The sequence below is a fragment of the Emys orbicularis genome, chromosome 6 (genome assembly GCF_028017835.1).
Source record: "Emys orbicularis isolate rEmyOrb1 chromosome 6, rEmyOrb1.hap1, whole genome shotgun sequence".
In the NCBI taxonomy this organism is placed as follows: domain Eukaryota; kingdom Metazoa; phylum Chordata; order Testudines; family Emydidae; genus Emys; species Emys orbicularis.
This window is the reverse complement of record NC_088688.1, coordinates 16620229-16645956: the sequence shown is the minus strand read 5'-3', so window position 1 is coordinate 16645956 and position 25728 is coordinate 16620229. Positions and strand designations below refer to the sequence as shown.

Sequence of the window (25728 nt, the reverse complement as noted above, 5' to 3'; positions counted from 1 at the left end):
TTAGCCAAAGACCACCAATTTCTGTTAGAAAAATGATATAACAATACTTAGCACTTATATAGTACTGTGGCTATTCAAAGCACTGTACAAACTTTGGCTAATTTACCCGCCCAACATCTATTTGAGCAAGGTATTATTATACCTATTTTGCAGATGGGAAATTTGTAATGGAGACATTAAGTGACTTGCCTAAGGCTTCGCAGCAAGTAAGTGGAAGAGCCAAGATCATAACTCAGTACTCCCGAATTTCCAACTCTCTCCTCCCTTGCAGACCACACTGCTAGTATTTGCTGGTCCTTTCAGCAGTTGCTTAAGACAGGTTTCACTGCATTATGTTTTTTTAATTCATCCACCCATAGTTATGGTGCTGGATCTTCTAAAAATGGCAGACTTCAGATCCACATCTAGACTGCAGAAGGAAAGACTTGTTTATGTGAGGAACCAGATTAGAGGAATGTGCTTATTAGTGAAAATTCTCTCTGCCAATGAGAAAAACAAAATGACCCATACACTGTGGGTCAAATTCTTTCCCCATTAATATTCTTGCAGCCTCATTTTCTGTCCCGATGGCCAAATTCTGTCCTTAGTTACATTCTTCCAACCCCTATTTCCTGATTAAAGGCAGAATTTGGTCAAAGGTGTATATAGGACTAATTACTGAAAGAGATACCCTTACATTACTCCTTTTTGTATAGACAATACTCAGATGAGTTCATCAAAGAAGCCCGCTGGTTCAACGTGTTTTGAACCTGTCAAACCAGGGGAGTGTCTGACCATAATTAAGGGACTCCCCTTCATCCTTATTCCTTTAAGATATTATATATAAAAAAGGAAGTTGATTCAACTTCTGTTTGTAAACTTGTACAGTCATCTCTCCATTGTACATTGAAGTACCAAATAGGTCCCAGAAGTTACAAGGCAAGATTGTTAAGGCAGCATAAGAAACTCAATATTTCATTCACACCTCTTGATTCCTTTAAATGTATTTCTAAGGCATCAAAAGGGGTTCCTGGTTTGTGCTCACCTTTTAATAAAAAGGCATTCATTATACTGTAAGAAACTGACATGTTCAACAACAGATCAAACCTTAATTACTGTTCACCGTAGGGTAATTGATGCATTATCAAAGACTTACAAAGAGATTAGCAGTGAATATCAGACATTGTTTCTTTACCACCTCTCTTTCTGAAACACCTCTGTTTGTACAATCTCATTAGGGTGTTCTGGAATACAAGCCCCGTTGATATCATTGAGCTTATTGTCTGGAAGATCCTCGGGTTTCGTGCAAAGTTTCAGCGCCCTAGAGATGAAGACATCCAAGTCAAACTGAGGGTCTGTTTCACTGTTTACATCCTTGGATTCTTTATGATGATGGTGAGGAGAAGATGGCAGACTCTGTTCTTGAAGCTCTGGAAGAGGACTAGGGCATTCAAGCCCTGACTGTGTGCTCTTTACCCATTGAGCTATCTCTAGAAAGAGGTTGGATGGTTCTTCTTCCAGTGATAACTCTGCAGTGGGTGCTATAGTTGCTGTTTTCCAGTGCGACAAGTCTAAGATAAGTTTGGGCTCTGAGTAGTGATGGGGTTTATTGTCTCTCCATAGCAGTTTGTCCAAGTAGGAAGGTGACCCCACTTTGTAATCACATGATTTCCCATAATCAACATCAAACATTCGATCCATTGAGGAATGTGATTGCTCCAAGAATCTCTCTGAGCTGCTTTGAGAATATTTGCGTGGATCAACTTGTGCTTCTTCAGCAATGGAGTCGGATCCTGCTCGTGGGTCCCGTTGTACCTCATCTATATCATGGTATTTGTCATGTCGCCACTCCAAATCAGAAGAGAGACTTACTTGATACCTGGGAAAGACATTCTGCGATTAGATGGACAATTGTTGGCTTTATTTGTAAGTAGGAGGAGTGTTTAAATAGATGTTCCCACTACTGCTACTGCTTTTACCTTTCCTATGCTAACGTACCTTTTATCCAAAAATTTCAACGGTCCAGATCCTCAAAGGTATTTAGGCACCTAACTCCCATTGATTGCAATGTGTTTTACAAAGTGTAATTAATTATACCTTCAAAAGCTATTGTGAAATAAATACATTTTACATATGTGTTAAAGGCAAAGGGTTTAAGTGATTTGCCCAAGGTTATACATGCAACCAGGGGCAAAGATGGGAATAGAAACTAGTAGACCAAACATCCAGTAATTCATCTAACCACTAGACATATTCTCTCTCCCTAGAACATTAGACTCTTGGGCCAACATTAGTGAACTTTGGGGATCTCCCTAGAAACACTTTAAAAAGACTTGTTTTTCAGGGGGCAGGTGTACTTTCTGAAAATCAGATTCCTTTAAGATGTCCCCTGTTGGGCCTAAATATCACTAATGACTTTTGAAAATCTTGCCTTGTGTTCTGAAATATACTTCCCTATACCAAAGATCTCCAGGCAGCTAGGAGAACAGTCAAGGCCACTGCTTTAATGTGTCATACCAGGAACTATAAAAGCAAAGGGATAAAAGAGTGACAAACTGACCTTGACATATTGATTTGCTGCTTCAGCAACCATAACTGACAAGGATCTAGTATATGCAGGTTTACACTGACAGCATGATTAGTGAGGCTCCCAAAATTACTCCCTACTTAGTTTAGCTTGTTTGCCCCCAGATGCTTGTTCACTCAGACAGGGAAATTAATGATGTTGCACAGGACGGATTTTTAAAATTATTATTTTTTTAGTGATGGTGAAATGTGGTGAATTGACAGTTCTGGAGACTTGACTCCCAACCTGATATGACACCTGGAAGGAGCAGCTGTGGGGATGTGAATAGAGTTAGGTCTCTCTGGCCTATTCTGTCATTGACCTCTCTGCTTCGACTGCCAACAGAGCTGCCAGTTTGCAAATGATAAAGGACACCTGTTCACTGGGAACGGAACCAAGACAACCAAATTCATTTCACATAGGCTGCTGAACTGCATCAGATTAGTCACTATCCACCTGCTGTGGATCTGAATGTGCAGCCTGGACTTCAAAGGTTCCATAGCACAGTAAAAATCCTCTGAGCCAACCAGGCTCCCCAGGAAGGAAGGAGTTAAAACTGAAACATAAATTTACCTTCTCACACCTCCTCACAATTCACAGCCTCTGTCATTAAAAGTCATCATTTGCCAAGAATTGCCACAAAGTAGTTCCTGATATACCGCAGCTACTTCCTATCGAGAACCTCAGATAGCAGTATCTCAGATAGCACTGCGTGGAAACTCTAGGCAAAGGTTGACTTTTTAATGGCAACTTTTAAATTACACAGTTACTAACTAAAAATCACTGATGTAATAAAAGACCAGCTTCCTAGGCACAATAAAGCTATCCTCCTGGTGTGTCACTTGTCCATATTTTTAAAACAAATGCATCTTATTTATTTTCAGTCCAAAGCATCGTAAGTCGAAACTAGTAGCATTTTTTAAACAGCAGAAACAATGAAAGAGGGTATTGAATCAGCTGCTGTCTCATAAGCAAATGCCTTTTTTAGAAAAGATGACATTTCGAAAGAACCTTGTAATTCATTCAATTGTCTTGTTCATCTCATCTACTTCTATTTCCCTCAAGACAGGAATGGAAGGAAAATTATGTCTCAGGAGGAAATCACATCAGTGATGGCTTACAAGTCTGAGCCCCACTTGGATAGCTTTCATATCCTCAAAATATAAAAGGGTTAATAATAGTCAAAGGATTGAGACATCATTTGCCTGGACAAACTTTTACTCCTGGACAAAGAGAGTCTATGAAACTCCATGAAGAGATCATTAATCTTTGAGACACTTAGCAGCTTAACAGCACTACTTTGCAAAGCTGCAGTCACTGTATCAGGAACTGCTAATGGAACGCCGACAGACCCCGGTCGTCGGCAGATGGGATCAAACCTGGGGCCTCTGGAGCTTAGTGCATGAGCCTCTACTGCATGAGCTAAAAGCCAACTGGCTGCTAGCTAAGGCTGTAGAGCAAACTCATTTTATCTCTCTCTCTCTAGGTGGTCTCGGTGCCACTAGATGGGACAGAACACCACACCCAGCAGGTGTGTGGGTTACACTAATACACAAGGTGAATCTTCTCCAAGCTGTAGGGTTCCTCCTCGAAAATATAGGCTGCATACGGAATGTTCAGTAGGGACAGAGTTTCACAACTTGTTGGTTCAAAGAAAATGTGTTGGTGGATATATAGAGAAACAGAAAGATGCTCGGCAGCAGAATTGTTTAAACATGGTTATTGCTGGCAGGGTTCTAGAGCAATTTCTCTGACCTTTGTGGACAGGGCTGATTTGTCTGAGAACCATGGCGAAGCTATGCTAACAACTGCCTAGGAGGATCATCTGCAGGCATGGTTCTCGGAATGAAATATCCCTTGCCTTATGGTTAGAAGAAGCCCCACTCAAACCCTGTTAGCTATAACTATGTTAAAACATAATGAAGAAATAAAATAATGTAAAACACAGACCATAATCCCATTCCCAACGTGGCTATGACAATGCTGAGTGCACTTATCAGCCAGAAGCTGAGATGTTTAAGTTATAATCGTACACTACAAACAGAATAGATACTTTCACTATGCAGGTCAAAAGATCTAAGTCATTTTGCATATTATTATGATGTCTTCGTAGTTTGTATGGTTTTCCAAACAGCGACTGATTCACCTGAACAATCTACATTAAAATGGGATGGCAGCAGCTATCTTAAATCTGTGTGTTCTGCAGAAAAGTAACTGATAAAGATGATTTTGTGGCTGATGGGCATTCATAAATTTATGGATTACAAGCCTAGAAGAGACCATTGCACCATCTAGTCTGACCCCCTGCATAACACAGGCCAATGGACTTCCCTGAATTCATTTCTGTTTCATTAAGAGCATGTCTTTTAAAAAAAACATCCAATTTTGATTTAAAGATTTCCAGTGATGGAGAATCCACCACAACCCTTGGTAAACTGTTCCAATGTTTCATTACAAGCATTGTTAAAAATTTGCACCTTCATTTATCTAGCTCAGCTCAAGCCATTGGATCTTTTATACCTTTTGGATTGAAGAGCTGTTAGCAAATTTCTGTTGCCCATATAGGTACTTACTGACTGTGATTGAGTCACACGTTAGCCTTCTCTTTGTTAAACTACACAGATTGAGCTCCTTAAGTCTTTCACTATAAGACAGGTTTTGTAACCCTCTAATCATCTTCTCTGAACCGTCTTCAATTTATCAACATCCTTCCTGAATTGTGGACACCAGAACTGGACACAGTATTCCAGTGCCAAATGGAGAGGTTAAATAACCTACTTGATATTCTCCTGTTTTTACATCCATGGATCACATTAGCCCTTTTGGCCACAGCATCGCCGTGGGAAATCATGTTCAGCAGATTGGCTACCATGACTCCCAGTCCTTTTCAGAGTCACTGCTTTCCAGCATAGAGGCTCTCATCCTATAAGTATGGCCTACATTCTTTATTCCTGGATGTAGTACTTTCAATTTGGCCACATTAAAACAAACAAGTGGGTGTTTGTGCCTAGCTTACCAAGCAATCCAGAACCCTGTGTATTAGTGACCTGTCGTCTTTGTTATTTACCACTCACCCAGTTTTTGGGTCATCTGAAAATGTTTTCTTCAGTCTGATTGACTTTACCCTCAACTGGCAGCATGGATGAGAATACACGCCTGATTCCTTCACCTTCGCTCTGTAGCCACTGCTGAGCGGCTCAGGCAGTAGCATTAGTGCCCATGTGGCTGAGCAGCACGGGGTAGTGCTCAGAAGGAGAGATGGGACTTGGCAACCTTTCTGTGATGTCCTGGATGCAGGCTCCAAGCAGGCAGCACACCTCCCGGGACATCGTGTCAGGTCAGCAGCTGGATGCCTCCATCTATCTTATATTATCCTATATTAACTATATTACCCTCCTTTCATTCCTTATTAATCCAGTCCCATATCAGTCATTCCCTTAGTTTGCCTTAGATTGACTTGCATCTGGTGTGTTCTTAGAGAGCCTGTTTCTCTCTAGGGAAGTCATGGAAGCTCCTTCACTGGAGGTTTTCAGAAGGAGGCTGGAGAGCCATCTGTCTCGGATGGTTCAAACACAACAAACCCTGCATCTTGGCAAGGGGTTAGACTAGATGACCCTTGCGGTCCCTGTTAGCCTTATGGTTCTATGAGCCAATCGTAAGAGCAGTGTAGGTCCTCTCTGCCATTGTGTGAAGTAAATAGATGTGTACAGTTCACATTTTGGAGCAATTAGACAAAATGGATATTGACATGCATTGGAACTGATCTGGACATACAAGCCAATAAGGCTGAAAGACCCTTGAAAGCTCCATAATCACAGAGACAACCTGATTTTTTTAAGGAGATATCCCGCCCAGTCACTCCTAGTGCCTCCAGAGTGCTAGATGGTGCTCAGTATCTGCTCCTTTTCAAGGAGTGGAGCGTGAAACTGCATGAAAACTGAGCTCTTTGGGAGTATGCCCAGTAAATCCCCCGATGTGCTCAAAGAGGGCAAGTTAATTGCCAGATGAGAAAATGTCAAATATTTAGGGAAGAAGTTTTAATTGGCCACAGCTCAAAAGTATTGGGATCTCCCTGGCAGGCAGCTCCATTCTAGGTGTGCTCTAAAGAGAGGAAATGTTCAGCCATCATCCATGTGCCCTTAATATACGTGGTCCTCTGTGCTTTGGTAAATGAATTGGGAGGACCCTTATTCCCAGGTACATTTTTAGTTTCTTAAAAACATGGTCCCTATACTAGGCTCAGACCTCTCCTCCCCTCCCTTCCACCCATCTGTGGCAACGAGGGAGGTTTATGCTAGCCATAGAGCTATAGTAACTCAGTCAGACTGCACAGCCCAGCCCTAGGAGGGCGGATGGACTGTCCCAAACACTGTGAGATGCAAAGCACAGATGGGGAGAGCGCCACATTTCATACCTGCAAAACTGGGGGCTTGTTGCCATTTTAGGCGTTCTGCAGCAAACCAGCCTTTCAGCTTCTCCATTGGCTAGGTCAGGCTACAACAGACCCAGTATCTGTGGCCTTATGCAGCTTGAAAGGTGGCAGATATAGTGTTCTTCATCAGACCTTTAATGGTCCCAAAGGGTACCAGAATGAGTATTATAGCATTTGGATCAAGAAATAGAAAATAGAGAGAAAGAGCCAAATTCTTCTAATTTAAACAGATGAAACTCAGCTAAAGTCAATGTAATTCCACTCATATAACTGAGAGCAGAATACAGCCCAGTAATTTATATGCACAGTGAAAACTTGGTCCCACTGGAAATCAATGACAAAATTCTCATTGACTTTAGTGGGACCAGATTGGAGTTAGAATGATCAGCTGTATAATAAAAGATCAGTATCCGTCCTGGTTTTAAAGCATGTATTGCTGATTCGTGTAACAATGGATCAGAGAAATTCCAAATGAAGTCAATGGGTTTTGCGTGAGTAAGGAGTTCATGACTGCCTAGCCTGTTAAGCCGTGGATACTGCACCTGTCCCAGTTGGACATCTGGCTCTGGTTGGCTTCCATCAGTAAAATATCATCAATCTCATCCTCAATCCGAAACGGATGCTGAGAAATTGGTTCATCTTCAGGGCAGGAGTATGGGCTCATGTAAGGATGCTGCAAACCCATCTCTGCAGTTAATCGATCCCTGGGGTTAAATGTCAGGATCTTCTCCAGAAAATCAATAGCTGTGTACCACAGAGAAACAGGTTCATTAATTCCCCAAAAGCAAGACTGATTTTATTAACAGAGAAACAGGCTCCTGAATCCATAGAGACCCATCTGTTTGATGTTAATCATCATTAAAATAAGAACAGAATTAAAGGTTAAGTCCTATGTACATCTAACACAGAGGCATATTTGTTCTGGATGCTTATGTACTGATCTTACCCTTATTGGGAGTTATGGGCATGCATTGGAACAGTACTGTAGCCTACAGTTTTTAGTTCTTTTAACAAAACACAGGGTATGGCAGAGATAGATCTACATCTCCAAGAGAGAATTGTAGAGTCAAGGCTTTGATCCAGCAGGCAGGTCCTTGTAGCTGAGCACTGATCCAATTTAAGGATAAGGGGCTAAAATGTTATTGTGGAATACTAACATCCCAATCCAGCTTCCACAGAAATCAATGGGACTCTTTATGGGTGATTATATAAATCATTCAGTGTCTCAGAGTAGGGACATGGCTAGTACTCTGAAACCTGCTTAATTTGGATGTGTGACCAGTACTTTCATGCTTTCAAATCCATTTTATGGACTCACCTCATAGCTGGAAACAGGGACAGCTGTAAACTGTTAAATGTTTATGTGCATTTGAGGTGGAATTAAATTAAAAGTGCTATTTTTGAAGTGATTGGCGTAATCAAGGCTATGAAATAATTCTGCCCATTAACATTTAAAGAATTCTTTGTGCATAAATTTTTTTCCAGAAAATACAGTACAGTGTGACCCTTTCAATGTACACAAACAAATGTGATGTAAGAGCAGCTATAGTGAGATTAAAGTGCATATGAAATACTATTTAAACATCTATGATTTTTCTATCTGTTTGTTTATGCTTCCTTTGCATAGGGTATGTGAAAACGTCAGCTCCTGTTGTTAAGGACATCTGGTTTACTGGGATGCTTCTCAGGCCACGGCCTTAAATTCAGATAATAAAAATAGAGGTGTGCGTTATTTTTTCTGTCAGATCATGTTTTTAACCCTAAATCCTGGAAATATTAACTTACTGTACCTGTAACAATGCTGGTAAATATCCCAATTCATCTGGAAAGAAACTGATCTGGGGGCTTCTTTGTGTGCTCACAAGAAGAGTTAACAGTTAATCACAAAGAGGAAGGAAGGGTGATACCTGTGCATAAATATTAACCAATACCTGGTTGTCTCTCACTGGATGATTTTACTGTTTGCATTAATTAATTATGACGGAATCAATAGTTTTATAAGGTCATTGGCTTGCAACAAGGATCATGGTGAAACAATTCACTCAGAGTTCAAGTCATTTGGGCAAGAAAACTTCAATAAATTATGTAAGCATGGCAAGTGACATTCCTTCCCACAAATCATCAGAGAGAATAAATCCCTTCAGTACTTAATGTTTGGAATCTGACTCAGGCTTGAGATAATGAGGGCTGATGGGTATCACTGTTGATAAGGACCAATAATGGCCTACTCTAATTAAGAGTCACACGGATCTACACGCCTAGGTCTCTGTTTTGACTCTTTACCCACATAAAAGCAATTTTTTCCTTGTAGATCTTACGTATGGAATGCCAGCCACACTGACAGCCCAGGATTCAGAGCAAAGAGAACAGAGAAAACACACTGCCACATGGCAGCACCTGAGCAGGCTTGGCCAACCCTGGATTTCAAATAAGAGCCATGGGAGTTCCCTTCTTTTTCACCATGCAAGGGAACAGCACAAATATGAATGCCGAGCCCGTGACTTGGCATTCAGAAGCACAGAGGCAGCCTTGGCATGTGCTCCCTGCGATGCTCTTGAAATTGCCCTGCCACCCCCGACCAATCAAAAAGCTGCTGCAGAGTACCAGTGAAATGCTCAAGCCCAGGGTCCAAAGGCTCATTGCTTGCAGCACTCAGGCACGGAGACAGAAGTCAGTTTTCCCTGGCCCCTTGACCACAGAAGGGAACGATTGTGCTGGAAGCGATTGAAGTGCTACCAGTCATTCCAGGTGGGAAAGTCTTGAAGGTAAATACACCTTCAATCCCACCAAAAAAGAAAAAAAAACAACAGCCAGGAGTTTGGGAAAAGTCCTGCCTTGGGATACTGTAGAGGGGTGTCAGGGATCTCAGATCTACATGGAAGATGTCCTCAATATCATTGCCCACAAACCTGGAGCAATTCCCTAGCATAACACTGATCCAGGTAGCATTAACTTAAGACATTTCCCCATGCCCTGATGTGATTCCTTCCTTATGATGGGGCTGGGAGCCTAGTGGCCCGGGGGACACCATAGGGCCTAGTTGCTGAGGGGGTGGGTGGGGCAAGATGAATCATGGAGGGAATTCTTCCTGGAGAGAGCAGCTCTCCAGCAGCTCTCCAGTGGTGTTGTGTTTGAGCTTGGGGGATGGTTCCTCTTGTATAGGCCACTGGGGGAGATCTGGTCTTAAAATCGGGAGGATGAGAGAAACCTGATCAAAATGTGACTTAAAGCTACGGTACCTTCGCCGTTCACTTCCGGGAGCAGTTTGCGTAAAGGTTTCTTCACTTCCCAGGTGCTGTTGATGAAAGTTGGCATCACTTTGAGCAGCTCCTCTTTGTCCTCTTCATGGACAACGGGGATCGTCTCCAGAATGAGCTGCATCTGTTCCAGCTCATGATTCCCTATATGAGCAAACAACAGGCTGTCAGTGCTGGTGAGATTTTTTTTCATCGTTGGGTGCCTCTATGTTGTGGTTTTGGTTTGGAGTTTTTGAAGACAGAGGATTTTTTCCACTTCTTTTTTTAACCTTAGGAAAATCAAGAATATAAAGTCTTGAATTCATTGGGTATTTCCCCCTAAAAGTCTGTGCTGTGTCTGTTGAATAGTTAAATAGAGGAGGACTTCACTCCCCTGACCCATTGACCTGGCACCTTCCATAAGCTCTATATCCACTAAACAAAACAAGAGTGGTCAAACTTGGCTTGGCACCTCCCTTTTGTTCTTGAAGAGGATGGGCCAATGACGCAGGCCAGGCCTACTCTGGAAAAGGCTGCCAGCTTAGCTATGCCAGCAAACCCTCCTAGTGGAGATGCAGTTTATATGGGCAAAAAAGTCCTTTTGCTAGTATAGCTTATATCAGAAATAAACGATACCAATAAAAGCACAGTAGTGCAGATATGTGTCTACACTAGGGCTTCTGGACGACACAGAAACATCACACACACAAAAATCACACCCCATATCACATTGCTATGACAGCAAAAGTTACTAGCGTGGACCTGGCCTTAGGCAAATCCCTAGAGGAGGCAGCATAATGACCTGTGGGGTTTCACACTGGGATGCCTAGGGAGCCCACCGGGGGGTGCCATGCTTCCTCTTTCTATGTGCAGATCTGGAACTGGGGAGCGGGGCTGAGTTGTTTGGAAAAACTCCTGATTTAAAGCTTCAGTTCTGGAGATCGGTGGACAGGAAACTGATTCTTGATAAGAAATATGTATACGGGCAGTGTGGCTTTACCCCGTGATTTACAAACACGGGGCCAGATTACTCACTGCCCAGGCAGGATAAGAGGCAAGAAGCTCCTTCCCTTGTGCTCCCACATTGTACCTGCTGCAGTCCCTGTGCTTCCCCAAGTGTAAGGACTGCTTCCTCCTCGCACCCCAGGTCACCCCAACGAGTATGGTGAGTGCACGGGCAGAGGGGGCAGTTCCGGAGCTCTCGCAGTGCCTCAGCTATGACATCAGGAGAGAAAGGAAATGAGGCTGGGCTGATTTTATACCCTAATGTAACCTCTATCATTAGCACACTGTATCTAGTGCAGAGGCCGGCAACGCCTCATAGAAACCAGGGCAGGGGCGGGGGGGAGACTGGTCCACAGTACCAACAGGACAAATGGCCTTTGCTGTCGCATTTGACTGTACCCAGTTGCCTTGTTATGTCTCTGATTTGGCAGCCTTGCAGAATCTTTGCTAATTAAATGTCCCCCTTGCCTCATTTTAAATTCTCATGCAAAGGAACAAACTGACACACTCCATCACGGTGTGGCTAAATGTCAGCTGCAGGCTGGTAGCTGCTCAGAAACTAGCAATGAGAATGCCCAGTGAACCTACAGCCCTGCCTGAACTCCCCATCTGTCTTTTCCAGAAATCACTCCAACAGCCAGGTATTAAAAAATCCTCTTAGCATTTGCAGACCCGGGCTTTTAGCCAGCATTTTGGCCTCACATGGGGTTTTTCAGGCCAGTGTTTTCCTGAGTACAGTTAAAGGTGACATCCTATGATTATTTATTTCTATAGCAGTAGCACTTAAGGGCTGCAAGACATCAGGCACTGCCTAAGGTTAGGCTCCTAACTCCGTACTTAGGAACTTAAATAAAAGAGGCCCAAATTCCAAAGGTCCTCAGTGGGTTTTCTGGGTGCTCCGAAGGAGAGGCCTCTTATTTAAACAGACATACTGGACAAATTACACCTCCCACCTGGAACAATCTGTTCTGTTTAGCAGGGCACAGCTAGACTATATGATAGTTTAGAGTGGGTGATAAAGAATCAACTGCACTCAACTGAAACTTTGGGCAGTGTCTTAGCTGCCACCAGTGGGATTTCAGTAAGGCCAGGGGCCAACACTCCTACTCTTACAAAAAGTGCTGTGAAATCTTTAATGATCCTCTAAAATAAATGGGTGACCGCTACAGTATTACAATCTGAAGAATGTCTGGCTTACCTCTATGTGGCTGTTCTCTTTACACTATCCCAGTGCTGGTGCATTATCTGAAATGACTAGCCCAGTCCACACATGACCACTATGACAGCTAGGATATTTGTCTCAGCCCTGGTCCACACTAACCCCCCACTTCGAACTAAGATACGCAACTTCAGCTACGTGAATAACGTAGCTGAAGTCGAAGTACCTTAGTTCGAACTTACCGCAGGTCCAGACGCGGCAGGCAGGCTCCCCCGTCGACTCCGCGTACTCCTCTCGTGGAGCAGGAGTACCGGCGTCGACGGCGAGCACTTCCAGGATCGATCCGGGATCGATTTATCGCGTCTAGACAAGACGCGATAAATCGAACCCAGAAGATCGATTGCTTACCGCCGGACCCGGAGGTAAGTATAGACGTACCCTCCGTGTTCCCCATCTGTTATATCCATTTGTTGTCTCTTGTGTTATGCTTAGAGTGTAAGCTCCTCTGAGCAGGGACTGTCTTTTTGTTGTGTGTTTGCACAGTGCCTAGCACAATGGTCTAGGAGTGTCCCCTAGATGCTAACACAATACAAATAATATTTAATAGGATAATAGTGGGGAAAATTTCAGTCACTGTAAAATCACATTTTTGCTTTGCCCATATTCACACTCCCTTTGTGTTCATTTCTCACAAACATTCAGTGCAGCAGAGTTTTCCTGGCATAAATGTTTGTGAAAGCGAATTTCAGAGGCCAAGAATATCCATACACATGAAAGGGAATTTTGCGTGCATCAGTATTTGCTCTAGAAATACTTGAGCACTCATCCGAGCAGGGACCAGAAACGCTATCCTGTGACTTAGCTGACAATTCGCAGTAAAGCAAAACAGCTGGAACAACAGAGAGAAGGGAGCTGTTTTCAAACAATCCGCAATGTTTAAAAAAATGCCATCACATAACAAATTCAAAGGAGCCAGGATTGGCTCATGATAGTCTGTGACCAGAAAAAGAGGCTGAATTTTTCAAACAAGTCTTCATTACAAATTACCTGGCTCTAGAGACTAACATTCAGATCTGGTTCCACCATTCCTTCTCAGCTGAGCTCAACAATTGCAGTTTTCTAACAGCAATCTATTTAGCAATCTATCTATTAAGAGCAAATAAAGGCCAGTTTTGGTGCTTGGAGATTGGTGCTTGGAGACTGTACTAAAATATTCTTTTTCCTGAAGCATGCACAGGCTGATATAAGAAAAGATCGACACAGTGAGAATTTCTATAAAGAAAACAAACAAATGTATTAAAGCTTCACAGACAGCACAGGCAAGGATTAGCACTGCCAAGGGAAGAAGTTTATCAGTACAAGCAGTTTTCAGATGTTCTCCATGGGTAAAATGGACTCCAGTGCAGAGAGGGCTGGAACAAGGCCCTATGCACCATTTAAGCCCCCAATTAAATCCTTGATGTGGGACTTGAGTTGCTCAGTTGCTTATTGATATGTAATGCACAGGAGCTTTTGTTGACTCTCTGCACTAGGATGAATTTCACCTTTGGGCGAACCGCGGCCAGTGGGAGCTGCGATTGGCCGAACCTGCGAACATTGCAGCTAAACAAACTGTCCCGGCCCGCCAGCGGATATCCCTGACAGGCCGCATGCCAAAGATTGCCGATCCCTGGTGTAGACACTGCATTGCTGACATCGACTGTTGCTGCCTTTCAAAAGCTGTCCCACAGTGCCCCATACTGACAGTTAAATTGGTGCAAGTGCTCCTGGGGAGGATGCACTCCGCCGATACAAGGAGCATAGTGTGGAGATGCAAAAGCGATTTAATTACTGCGGTGGCTGTAAGTTGATGTAACTTAGGCCGACTTAATTTTGTAGTGTAGACTTGCCCTTAGACTACTCATCGCATAAAGTTAAAGACATGTGCAAAATTTTGCAGGTTTGGGACCTAAATGAAATGGTTGCCATGCATCAATAGAACTGTCAAAGATACCTCTTTTAATACTGGTACGTTTCTCCATTGCTTAAAATCCTGAGATTTAGCAAACGATGTATTTGTCCAGAATTTCCATTCAGGGGTGATTATCGAACAGTGGCAAGAAGTAAATGGTGGAGGAGTTAGAATGGATCCAGAGTTCACTGTATCATCAGCTCTTAATGGAGCAAGTCTGGGCGAAGTCAATATTTTAACTGTTAATTCTATTCTTTATCGAATATTGAATTTGGACCAAGAGTTCCCATGACGGTTTTCACTTTCTTATGTGTACCGAGAAGCAGCATTGCATAAATATTGAGCTGTACTATCAGCCTTCTGTCTGCCTGAATCTCTGATTATAAACATCCCGTCACTAGTGCTAAGCCTATCCGCTAAGATCAGCTGCATGTCTATAGCTGATCAACAAGAGGGGACTTTTGTACTACAAAGTTCCTTTACGGTTGAATGATTTTTTTTCAACCTGCTTTGCCAGTAAACAGTGGGCTGCAAAGCTACAGCAAGAGTAATGCGCATTTATCTGTGAAATATTTACAGGCCAGCAGTTCTGAGCATGCTGCTAGCGATGGCCAAGTGAGATAGAGCGAGCCAGCCCAGAATGTGGCTACTGCAGGAGAGTTTGCTGGAATCTCATCAGTGTTGTTCTAAATTCTTAACACTGCTATCAAAGTCAAACTCACATCTACGTGCATTATTATTATAGTAGCTGAAATTACCTGCCTTTATTAACCAGGGATGCTAGACAGAGGCATCATTTACAGGGGGCAATCACCTCTCTGAGACAGAACGTAAGGAACCCATGGCAACAAACGACAGACACCATAATCGCCAGCTGAACTACCAAACTGCAGCCTCAGTGTCAGAAACGCGGACTTGCAGCTCCACAACAAACTGGCACCTTCCACTTCAGTCACAGGAGAAAGTCTGTCAGTTACAGCAGCATCGGTGCTTACCCTGCGAGCATCAGTCACTAGAGGAAAACACAGGGTCAGATTCTGCTGTCAGTTACCCTGTGTAAATCCAGAGTAACTCCCACTCCCAGTCAGTGAAATCAGTGCAGATTTACACCAGTGTAAATCAGATCAGATTCTGGCCCACTGTCACAAACACTTAAACATGCCGGACAATCCAGCTGGAAGAGGGCACTACACACTCAGTGCACATGGTGCCTGCCCCTTCTGTGGGTGCTTGGGGAAGGAGGGGACAGGGCCTGGCAGAATTATAATCCCTGGGTTTAGGGGACAGCAGTGACTCTTCTGGACCTTCTTTGCAGGGGACGGGTCACACAGAGTGCGAAAGGGGCAGGGAGGACGACCAGTGGGTAGATGGAACCATGCCTCCACCCCCAGGAACCAGCAGGTGCAGTGCGAATGGCATGCAGGTGGGAGGATAGGCTGTGCCCTAGAAATGGGTATGGCAGTGGATGGGCTCCCTCTGTGTGCTGGGGAGTTCAAGGAGGTCTTTTTTCTCCCCAGTGTATAATACCTCCCAGGGGGCTCTCTCTGGAGCAATGCATCATCATGCCCCCCTCCCCCCCCCCCCCCCCCCACGTTCTGCCTACTGGCCTGATAGAGCCCTTACCCAGCATGTGACAATGGATTTAAATGGACATTCCAAAAGGCAGTGATTAAATTAGTGCTGATGGTCATCATCCCCCCCAATTCACACCATCAGTAGGGACTCATATAAAGATATTTCAGATTTGGGGGTGAGAAGAGAAAGAAACAGCCTAATTTAAATGACAGAGAGACCTATTCTTAGGCCCTCCTGCAGCGTTCTGCTACAGTGATGCTCCCCTAATCTCCATCCAGCTGCAAATGAATACTTTCTCCTATAGAAAAGCAACGTTTTGGACATTTAGAGATTTGCATAGCGACTCCAGGTGAAGCTAAAGGAGAATAACAGAAAACAAACGGTTTGTTGTTAGGCTAAATCCCTAAGTGGGATGCAAATTACAAGTCGTTAAAAATCAAAAGGTCTTAATGGTTATTCTTATTTCACCGCAGATCCGGCCACTGTTTGCTGAATGTGTCCAACATGAGGGAAAGGCATATATCCATCCACACAAAAGCTGCTAACTGAAACCCAAAATAGCTAATGCTCTTAGGAAGACAGGTCTCTCTATCTGTTTATTCTGGATTTATATAACTGGTATGGCGATTGTGAGTGCATTATTTATGAAAGACAAGAGAGGAACTAAAGATACTATGTAAATATTGTTATCTAGAGTATCAGGAGTTGAACGTCATGCCATATCTCTTTGGAAAGGTGACTTCCCCTTAGACTTGCAAACAGGTCTAGGATTTGGAGTCAGGACTTCAGTCTCAGGATAATTAAACTTTTCAAACGGATCCCTGCACTATGTTAAAAATGAGAGAAATGTGTCAGAGAAATCCCCCGTTGGCAGTGTTGTTGTAGCCGTGTTGGTCCCAGGATATGAGAGAGACAAGGTGGGTGAGGTAATATATTTTATTGAACCAACTTCTGCTGGTGAAAAAGACAAGAGCGCTTCTTCAGGTGTGTGTAAGCTCAAAGCTTGTCTCTCTCACCAAAGGACATATATCCAATAAAAGATATTACCTCACCCACCTTGTCTATTACTCCAGTTTACAAGATTGTCTTGATCTTCTTGTATGATATTCCGGTCTTCCTCCGTATTGGCAATACCTCCCTACTATGTTTCATCTGCAAATGTTATTAGCACACTCCCACTTTTTGTGCCAAGGTCAGTAATAAAAATGTTACATAAGATTGGCCCCAAGACTGATCCCTGAGGAACTTCACCTTTCAGTATGACCTGTTGTAGTCTCCCCTTTAACCAGTTCCTTATTCACCTTGCAATTCTCAAATTAATCTCAATCTTAACTAATAATTTCTCATGTAGAACTGTATCAAATACCTTACTGAAATCCAGGGGGATAAGATCTCCTGCATTTCCTTTGTCTAAAAAATCAGTTCTCTCTTCAAAGAAGGAGATCATCTGGCATGATCTATCTTTTGTAAAACCATGTTGTATTTTATCCCAATTACCGTTAACCTCTATTTCCTTAACTACTTTCTCTTTCAAAATTAGTTCCAAGACCTTGCATACAATTGAGGTCAAACTAACAGGCTGGTCATTTCCCGGATCATCCCTGCCCCCCTCTTATTAAAAATAGGAACTATATTAGCAATTCTCCAGTCTTAGGGTATGACCCCTGAATTTACAGATTCATTAAAAACCCTTGCTATTGGGCTTGCAATTTTATGTGTCAGTTCCTTTAGCAGTTTGGGATGGAGATTGTCCAGGCCTCCCGATTTAATCCCATTGATCTGTTTCAGTTTGACTTCCACCTCGGCTGTGGTAATTTCTACCTCCATATCCTCATTGCCATTAGCCACTCTGCCACTACCCCTAAGCTCTTCATTAGCCTCATTAAAAAGTAAGGCAAAGTATTAGTTTAGGTGTTGTGCCATGCCTAGATTATCATTAATCTCCACCCCATCCTCAGTGCTTAGCAGTCCCACTTCTTGTTTTCTTATTTATATGACTATAGAACATTTTACTATTGGTTTTAATTCCCTTTGCAAGGTCCAACTCTGCTTGGTTTTTGGCAGTTCACACTTTATCCTGGCACTTTCTGACTTCCAAGAGATAGCCTACAAGGAATGGAAAAAGGGAGGGATCAGCAAGGAAAGCTTTCTGTTTTCTCTTAATCACCTGTTTGAGATGCTTTTTCACCCAGCTTGGTATGCAACCCTTCCCTATGAATTTTTCCCCTTGCTCAGGATGCAGGCTTGAGCTAGCTTCTGCAACTTCGACTTAAAGTAATTCTAAGCCTCCTCCACCTTCAGACCATTCAGTTCTTCAGTCTAGTCCATTTCCCTAACTAATTCTCTTAATTTTTTAGAGTTAGCTCTTTTGAAATCAAGGACCCTAGTTGCAGATCTATTTTTGTTTATCCTTCCATTTAGTTTAAACTGAATTAGCTCATGATCATTTGAACCAAGGTTGTCCTCTACAACCAGTTCTGCAATGCGGCCCTCGCTATTATAAAGTGAATCCACAGACCATAACACACAGAAAAATTAAAAAGAGACAAAATACTCGTGACATCGGAGATATCATGAAGCAGAGAAACAGAAGTGGAGTGGGAGGTGGCGATACTTTTTGCCACCTGATATTACACGATCACAGTACTTCCTCCTTTAATTTTTCACTCCCAATTTCATGTAGCTTTTACTTGTAAATTCATATATCTATATGAAGGACAGGTCCCATGGGCCAAATTCAGCCCTGGCATAAGTGGGTGCAGCTCTTTCGACTTCAGTGGAATTGCACTCAATGACCTCAGTTCTGACTTCGGCCCTAGAACGCTGGCACATAAAATATGCTGCATTGTTGGATCCTGCGATTCAATCACAGATTCCTCCTCTTGTTCACAGGAGGGAACCAATCTCACGTCCAAAGATATGTTTGTATCAGCAAAGCGATGAAACACATTCTGCATCCCCGCTGGAGCTTCCCTGGAGCTTTGCTGGGTGGAGCAGCACCGCCTCATCTTGACCTAACACACTGCTCTGTTTTTTTAAATATCAAATTTACTGTAAGTTTGCTGTGCTGGGTTGGCTGAGAACGAGCTGAGAATGTGTCAACTTGTTTGCGCCTCTGAGTCCAAACCATCCTTCTCACCAAAAATGGACTAAGCTATTGTTGTAAACAGCTAACCTCAGGGAGTGGATGGCTCGGGAGTTAGTGATGGCCTTTAGAGCCTTTGTCAGAAGGCTACCAGTTCAAATCCAGAAAAGGTCACTAGTGATAGGTGTTCAGTGGCTTCTGTGAAGCACAAGCTGGTGGGTCTGTCCTATTCTTAGTGGACACACAATACCTCCCCTCACAAAGGGCATACTTGTTGGCAGTGCCCCAAGAGGCAGAATACCGATGGAGGCATGTCGGCAGCATGTGGCAGAGGGGGAAGCCTGCAGTGCTACTTCCTTTGCTACACCTGCTTTCTGTGTAAACAGAGGATCAGACTCACCAGGGCTATTAGTCTCGCACCTTTCACAATCTGTTTATTGACTAAGGGCCTGAGAATCTATGAAAAGATCCCCATTGACTTCAGTGAGCCCTGGATCAGACCCACAATATGGTTTAACTGAAAATCACGGGTTTGGCAAATGTTGAGGGTAAGGGAAGCAAATAAACATGCAAGAGTCTTTTACAAACAGGGGGCATGGTAGGCAAAACGTGGAAAAGACGTTCCAAAAAGAGGGGCCCATTGTCTGATCATTACACAAAGACATAGAAAAGTTGAAGTAAGGTTACTGAATGCAATTGCAAGTGGTCAGGCAGAATTTTTATTTTTATTCATGAAATTGTACCACCACATTCAGGGAGGCAGTGTGACCTAGTGGCTAGAGCAATCAGGCGACCTTGGTTCTATTCCTGGTTGTGCCACTGGCCTGCTGGGTGACTCTGGGCAAGTCATTTCCCCGCTCTGTGTCTCAGTTTCCCCACCTGAAAAATGGGGATAATGATACTGACTTCCTTTGCAAAACACTTTGAGTTCTACCGATGAAAAGCCCTGTGTTTGTATTATAGTATAGAATGATTCATGATATGCTTTTGCATTTCAAGCATTTTCTCTTAGGGGGACTGGAGAGAACAGGATTCATGTTAGTTGCTTGACTGAATTCTGTTCTCAAGGTAAAAACAATAAATCTGATTCTGGTGGTATTACAGATTACCAAAACTTCAATTTTCTGAGCTATTTTGCTATACTCAGTGCCCTTTGATGTATCTGTAGCCTTCTCATTTATTTTCATCCTCTGTCTCTCACTCCCCTCCCCCCATCTACTGTACAGATAGGCACAGAGGACAAAGGTCTAACAACAGACCCTAGTTTAAGAGCTGTTGTTTCCAATAATTGATCATCATTATTCATCTAAATTGTTTAAGCATCCCAGACAGTCTATTGAGCTAATGATATTGATTCGTGCTAAGCACCCAAATTAAACTATATCTCTGAAGCATGTACAAAAACCAATTAACCCAGTAGAATGTAATTATAAAGAGGTTTACAATGGTCTCTGTAAGCAAAATCATGCAATTGTGTCTTATGGTCAGAGACAATTGCAGAAACATGCTATGTAAGCTCAGAGTGACAGGGTCAGAGACCATATGGGCAATGGGTTTGTGCAGCAGGGATGGGGCAGCTAACCTGAGCTGCTGTGCTGCCTGCGTACGCACACAACCTGACCTGCAAACCAGACTGCTCGTCAAATCTCTGATTTAAAAACAGACTTGTAAAGAGAGAGCTGGGGGACATTCTCAATTGTAGACAGAAGCCTGCCCTTCTCTTTACACTGAGAGTTGTGTGTCCATGTAGAGAGGATCCCTCTCCTGAAGCGGTCCTTAAGTGCCGAGCACAAAGGCCTGGGTAGGTGGGATCTCTGTGCCATATCTTGGCTCTGTAATCAGGGCAGCAGGGAGAGATGCCATGTCCACAGCCACAGAAATATTTTTAGAGTGGCAGAAACTGAAGATCAATAAGAGCTAGTGGTGTTAGGTTGCCTGGTCCCCACTGCTGTCAGAGCAGGAGTATTACAGATATATGCACACACACTATGCTTGGTCAGGTTTGAGTGATTCAGACAACTGGGTTTTCATCAATCCTCCCCCCGGGATGCTGTTGCACAGTATCATATGTCTCAGACCTGGCCTGCACACAGCTTTTGTACCAGCATAACTAAGTTGAGTAAGGGTGCAATTTTTTACTCAATATAGTTATGCTGGTACAATCCTAGTAAAAAAGTGCCTGATACTGGTATAGTTTATGACTCTTCCCATACAAGAATAGGTACACGAGTAACTTCACTTATACTGATATAACTGTATCCATACTATAGGGGTTGTACTACATTAACTAGCCTCGTACAGTTAACATGGTACAACTTTTGTGTGTAGACACAGCCACAGTCGGGAAAGTTTTCTTCTTATGTAGCCTAAATTTTAACTTTTTAAGATGTCATCCTATTACCACTAGCTAGTAGAAAAGCCTTACAGGAGATGGAGCATAGACTAGGGGTTAACCTACAAATCTGATAGGTTGTGTCTGTGTCTACCACCGATTTTATACAGGTCACTACACACCTCTCTATGCTTCAGCTTCCCCTCCTGTAAAACGGGAAGAGTAATACTTACCTTACAGGGTGTTATAGGGCTTAATTCATTCATGTTTTGAAAATACTTTGAGATCCCCTGATAAAAGGTGTATAGAGATGCTAAGTACAGTACTACTCTTAGGAAAAAACAAAACAAAGGGACAGGTGTTTCTTGCCATTTTAATTTTGATCTTCACCTGTATATTAGCATTATGGGGTCTACTAAGGAGTCATAAAATGGTGAAAATCAGAAAAACAAGGAGCCAAACACGGTTTTAAAATTTTGTCTAATCTGGTTTATGCCAAATCCTGCTGTCTTGGACTATAATCTGGTTTGGGTTCTAAAAAAACAAACAAAGTAGGTTTCAGGTTTTGCGGAGCAGTATTTCTGAGGGTACGTCTACACAGCACAGGTAGTCAGAGATGCGCTAGCTCTGCTTGAACTAGTGCCTAAATGGCGACACAGGGAGCGACTCGGGATAGCCACCCAAAGACGTACCCAGATGATCGGGAGGGTTACTCAGGCAACTACCCTTAGCTGTCACCTATGCCACCATGGCCACACTGCTATCTAGAGAAGTTACAGGGGGGAGAGAGAGAAAGAAACAGAGAGAGACACACATACACAAAGACAAGGGCAATTTTAACAATCTCTTCTAAGCAACACTGAATGCTTAATTGTAGCTTTTACAAGAGAAATATGGAAGTTGAAAGCTTTGGTCCTTGGCTGAAATAAAATAAAAGGGATGAAGAGATCCAGGGAGTGGCTGCTGACCAAGAGTCACACGGCTGCAGCACAATGCAGTGCACTGAAATATTTTTCAAGAAAGGGTTGTTCTACATTATTAATGGATCTGATGATTTATTTAGAAAAATCTACGCTTGGCTGCTTATGAATGCATTAAACTCCTCCTGTCTTTCAAAATAATAATAGGCAGTGATAATGATAGAGAAGGAAGACTATTAAATACCCCAGGAAGGAAGATGGGTATTTTTGATCACTTCAGAGTATCCACTTCATTATTGAAAAAACTACTCAATGTCCCAGCTTCATATAGTGCTTAAGGGCCCAACCAGTATTTAGCAGGTGATCTGGCTCCTGCTTCTTACAGTAACAGTTTAGCAAATACATTGGATAAAGATTTTCTTGAGAACATCAGGATATCTTCCAGGCTTTTACTGCTAAAATGTTGTAGGTTTCTATGTGGCGCTACAAAACAATGATCCTTTTTTATTATAGGAACATAGGAGCAAAAGGGACTTCCAGGGTCAACAAATGCAGTCATGTCATATGATCAAATCAAATGCACCTTTAGAGTTCTAGTAACTACCCCTTCCATGCAGAGTTCAGCAGCCATTTTGTTCTCAGGTCTGGTTCTAGCCTGTACTAGCAGAGAAACATGCATATTGCACAGTAGCCACTGAAGTCAGTGGATACCAAGCCCTGCTCTGTGACAGGGGCATTGACAAGACTTTCCATAGTGACTAGTGGTTTTCAGTGCCTCTATCTGTGAGTGCCCAACTTAAATTACCTTAAAGGAGCTTGCTTAGGCTTAGCACTTTCTAAAAATCAGGCCTCCATAAGGTGTGTCAAGGTAAGCACCCAAAATCTTTAGTCGCTTGTAGAAATCTTGGCCATTTCTAACCTTTTCTAAACCTGATCCACTTCCACAGAGACTAGCTTCACGCCTTATTCTTTGTTTTTGTTTTCCTTAATCAACAAGAACTCATTTTAGAGCGGACATGCATGTTTTGTAGTTAGTGGTGGGAGGGATAGCTCAGTGGTTTAAGTATTGGCCTGCTAAACCCAGGGTTGTGAGTGCAATCCTTGAGGGGGCCACTTAGGGATCTGGGGCAAAATCAGTACTTGGTCCTGCTAGTGAAGGCAGGGGGCTGGACTCGAAGACCTTTCAGGATCCCTGCCAGTTCTATGAGATAGGTTTATCTCCATATATTATTTTATTATACAGAACTCTCGCTAGCATAAACACAGCAAATGCCAGAGTCTGAAAGGAAGCAAAACTCTATCCTGAACTTCCGATGTGCTCACTAGTAGCCTGTATTCTCTTCCATGCAGCTTAAAACAATTTCAGACTTGTTTTCTGATCACACTTTTATTTTTTGCCCAGCTTCTCTGTAACTACACTCTCTTTTGCTACGTTTTTATTGTTTCGTTTTTTATTTCATGCTTCTTTCTCTATTACTTGCTGATATAACTTATCAAACTCCCAAACAGCTATGGGCAAAGCTGTGAAAGGCAACCAAAATCATGCCTGCAAGATTTGGGGGCATGTTCATTTACAAGCCTCCGTTGATACATGCCACGCAGATGCCCTTTCAGTGCATTTCCAGAAGTGTGACCCCTGAGGAGTAGCGGTCACCTCCACAATGTGTAGCAAAAAACCAAAATGATGTCAATTTTTCATCTTGCCTTCCACTATAGTCAACACAGCCGGCCTGTTTCTGAGCTCTCTTTCACAGGTGTTAATCAGAAGGTAACACCATTGGAGCTAACGGAGGTACGGCAATATGAATACAGAATCACACTTCATATCTGCTGAACACTAAAGTGGATTTTCCCAGTGAGCAGTAGGACCCAATCTTGCAAAGGCGCATGCATGTGCTTACACAAGGGCAGTATTACCCTTTGACTTAAATGGAACTACTCACAGTGCAGAAGGTGAAGCAGGTGTATAAGTCTCTGCAGGACTGGATCTAAGATATTTTACAGGAGACAGTTTTTAGATTTAGGGGTTTTTACAGCTGGCTTTCAAGAATATTGTAGAAACAGTCATTGCAGGGTGACAGGATTCTGGCAGAAGAGCAGCAGGCACCAATCAGCATACAGCAAACTTCATGTCCTTTCCAAAGTGAAATGTTATTGGTGGAAATTTTGTAGCCTACGTTAGGATGTTCTCTCTCACGGCACAGGAAAAGATCTTTAAGATACTGACCACAATTCAAATCCACCACAGAGCATAAACCTCTTGGATAGGGTCATGTCATCTTATGCGTCTGTACTAGAGTTGATCAAAACTTTTCATCAATTTTTTTTTTCAAACAAACTAGACATTTTTGCAAGAAATCTCCATTTTTGTTGAAAACCCAAACCTAAAAAGTTTTCAGTTTTTAGTGTTTGATCAAAAATCTGAAAAATTCTGATAGATCTAAATCTATAGATAGATTTACATTACAAAATTGAAAACTTTTCATTTTCATTTAATTGTTTATGTGGAAAATAAAATCCATTTCCTGTTCAGCTCTAGTTTGTGCAGGTTCTTGTACAGCGAGGCCCTGATCCTAAGTGCAGTCTCTATGCACTGCAGTAATAAAAATGTTTAATGATAATAACACGTTCTGTGGCCAGTTCAGTTCCCAGGGGATACAGATGTAACAAAAGCCACCATCACAAGCAGCAGAGTTGTAGGCAGGGTTACTAGGGACTGAACAGAAATGAAGACAGTGAACTATCTTCTTACTCTTCGGGCCTATCTACAGTAGGGGAATTTGCACTAATGCAGTTGCACCAGGGGCAACTCTAATGCTGCACCAGTGTAAAATGGGGCTTGGGCAGGTGCAACTTACTCTGGTGAGAGGCGTTACCTCTAGCACGAGGTATTATAGGACACTCGTCTGTGCTCTTCCTGACTGCAAGTAGACAGGGATTCAGTTAAACAGCTAAACATTCGAAACAGCTTTAAACATTTACTTGAGGCATAGAAGGGGAGAGGGGAATAGCAAACAGGAATTAGAAACCTACCAGCAAACAACATCCTTCCCGTGAGCATTTCCGCCAGGATGCACCCTGCCGCCCACATGTCAATGGCTTTGGTGTAGGCGTTAGGTGAGAGGAGCAGGCGTGGAGATCGATACCATTTTGTTACTAGGCCTTCAGAAAGATAACCCTGAAAGATTAAAAATATACAGGTCTATATAAATAACTTTGGAAAACACACTTCATCCATCCCTGCCTTTTGCTGTCTAATCGCCGGGTGAAGGGATGAGTTTTGCGCTCATAATCCTAGCTTGGAAAGATTTTGCTTTAACTCGTCCCAGTTACATCACGAAGAAGCAGGCAGCATTTTTTTTTTCTTTGAAAATGTCACGAAAAAGAGGAATGCTGAGCCAGACGATCAGTACTGTAGGAAACTGCAAGACTGACGTCCTCACTGCGCCTGACGGTGAGTGGTAAATTCAGTCAAACTGTGAGAGTGT

General features: G+C 42.8%; 1 protein-coding gene across 2 annotated transcripts in view; it reads right to left on the bottom strand.

Annotated features, from left to right (window-relative positions):
• Positions 1-1170: 1170 nt before the first annotated feature.
• Positions 1171-25728, bottom strand: part of MAPK4 (mitogen-activated protein kinase 4) — a 65522-nt gene continuing 40964 nt past the window's right edge. The window contains exons 2-6 of one of the 2 annotated variants that reach the window (XM_065406680.1): positions 25274-25418; positions 10217-10378; positions 7515-7721; positions 3925-3931; positions 1171-1858 (exon numbers count right to left, since the gene is read on the bottom strand). In XM_065406680.1, the coding sequence (XP_065262752.1) occupies positions 1171-1858; positions 3925-3931; positions 7515-7721; positions 10217-10378; positions 25274-25418 (1209 nt within the window). The remainder of the gene's footprint in view (positions 1859-3924; positions 3932-7514; positions 7722-10216; positions 10379-25273; positions 25419-25728) is intronic. The other variant, XM_065406681.1, reaches the window with a different exon arrangement.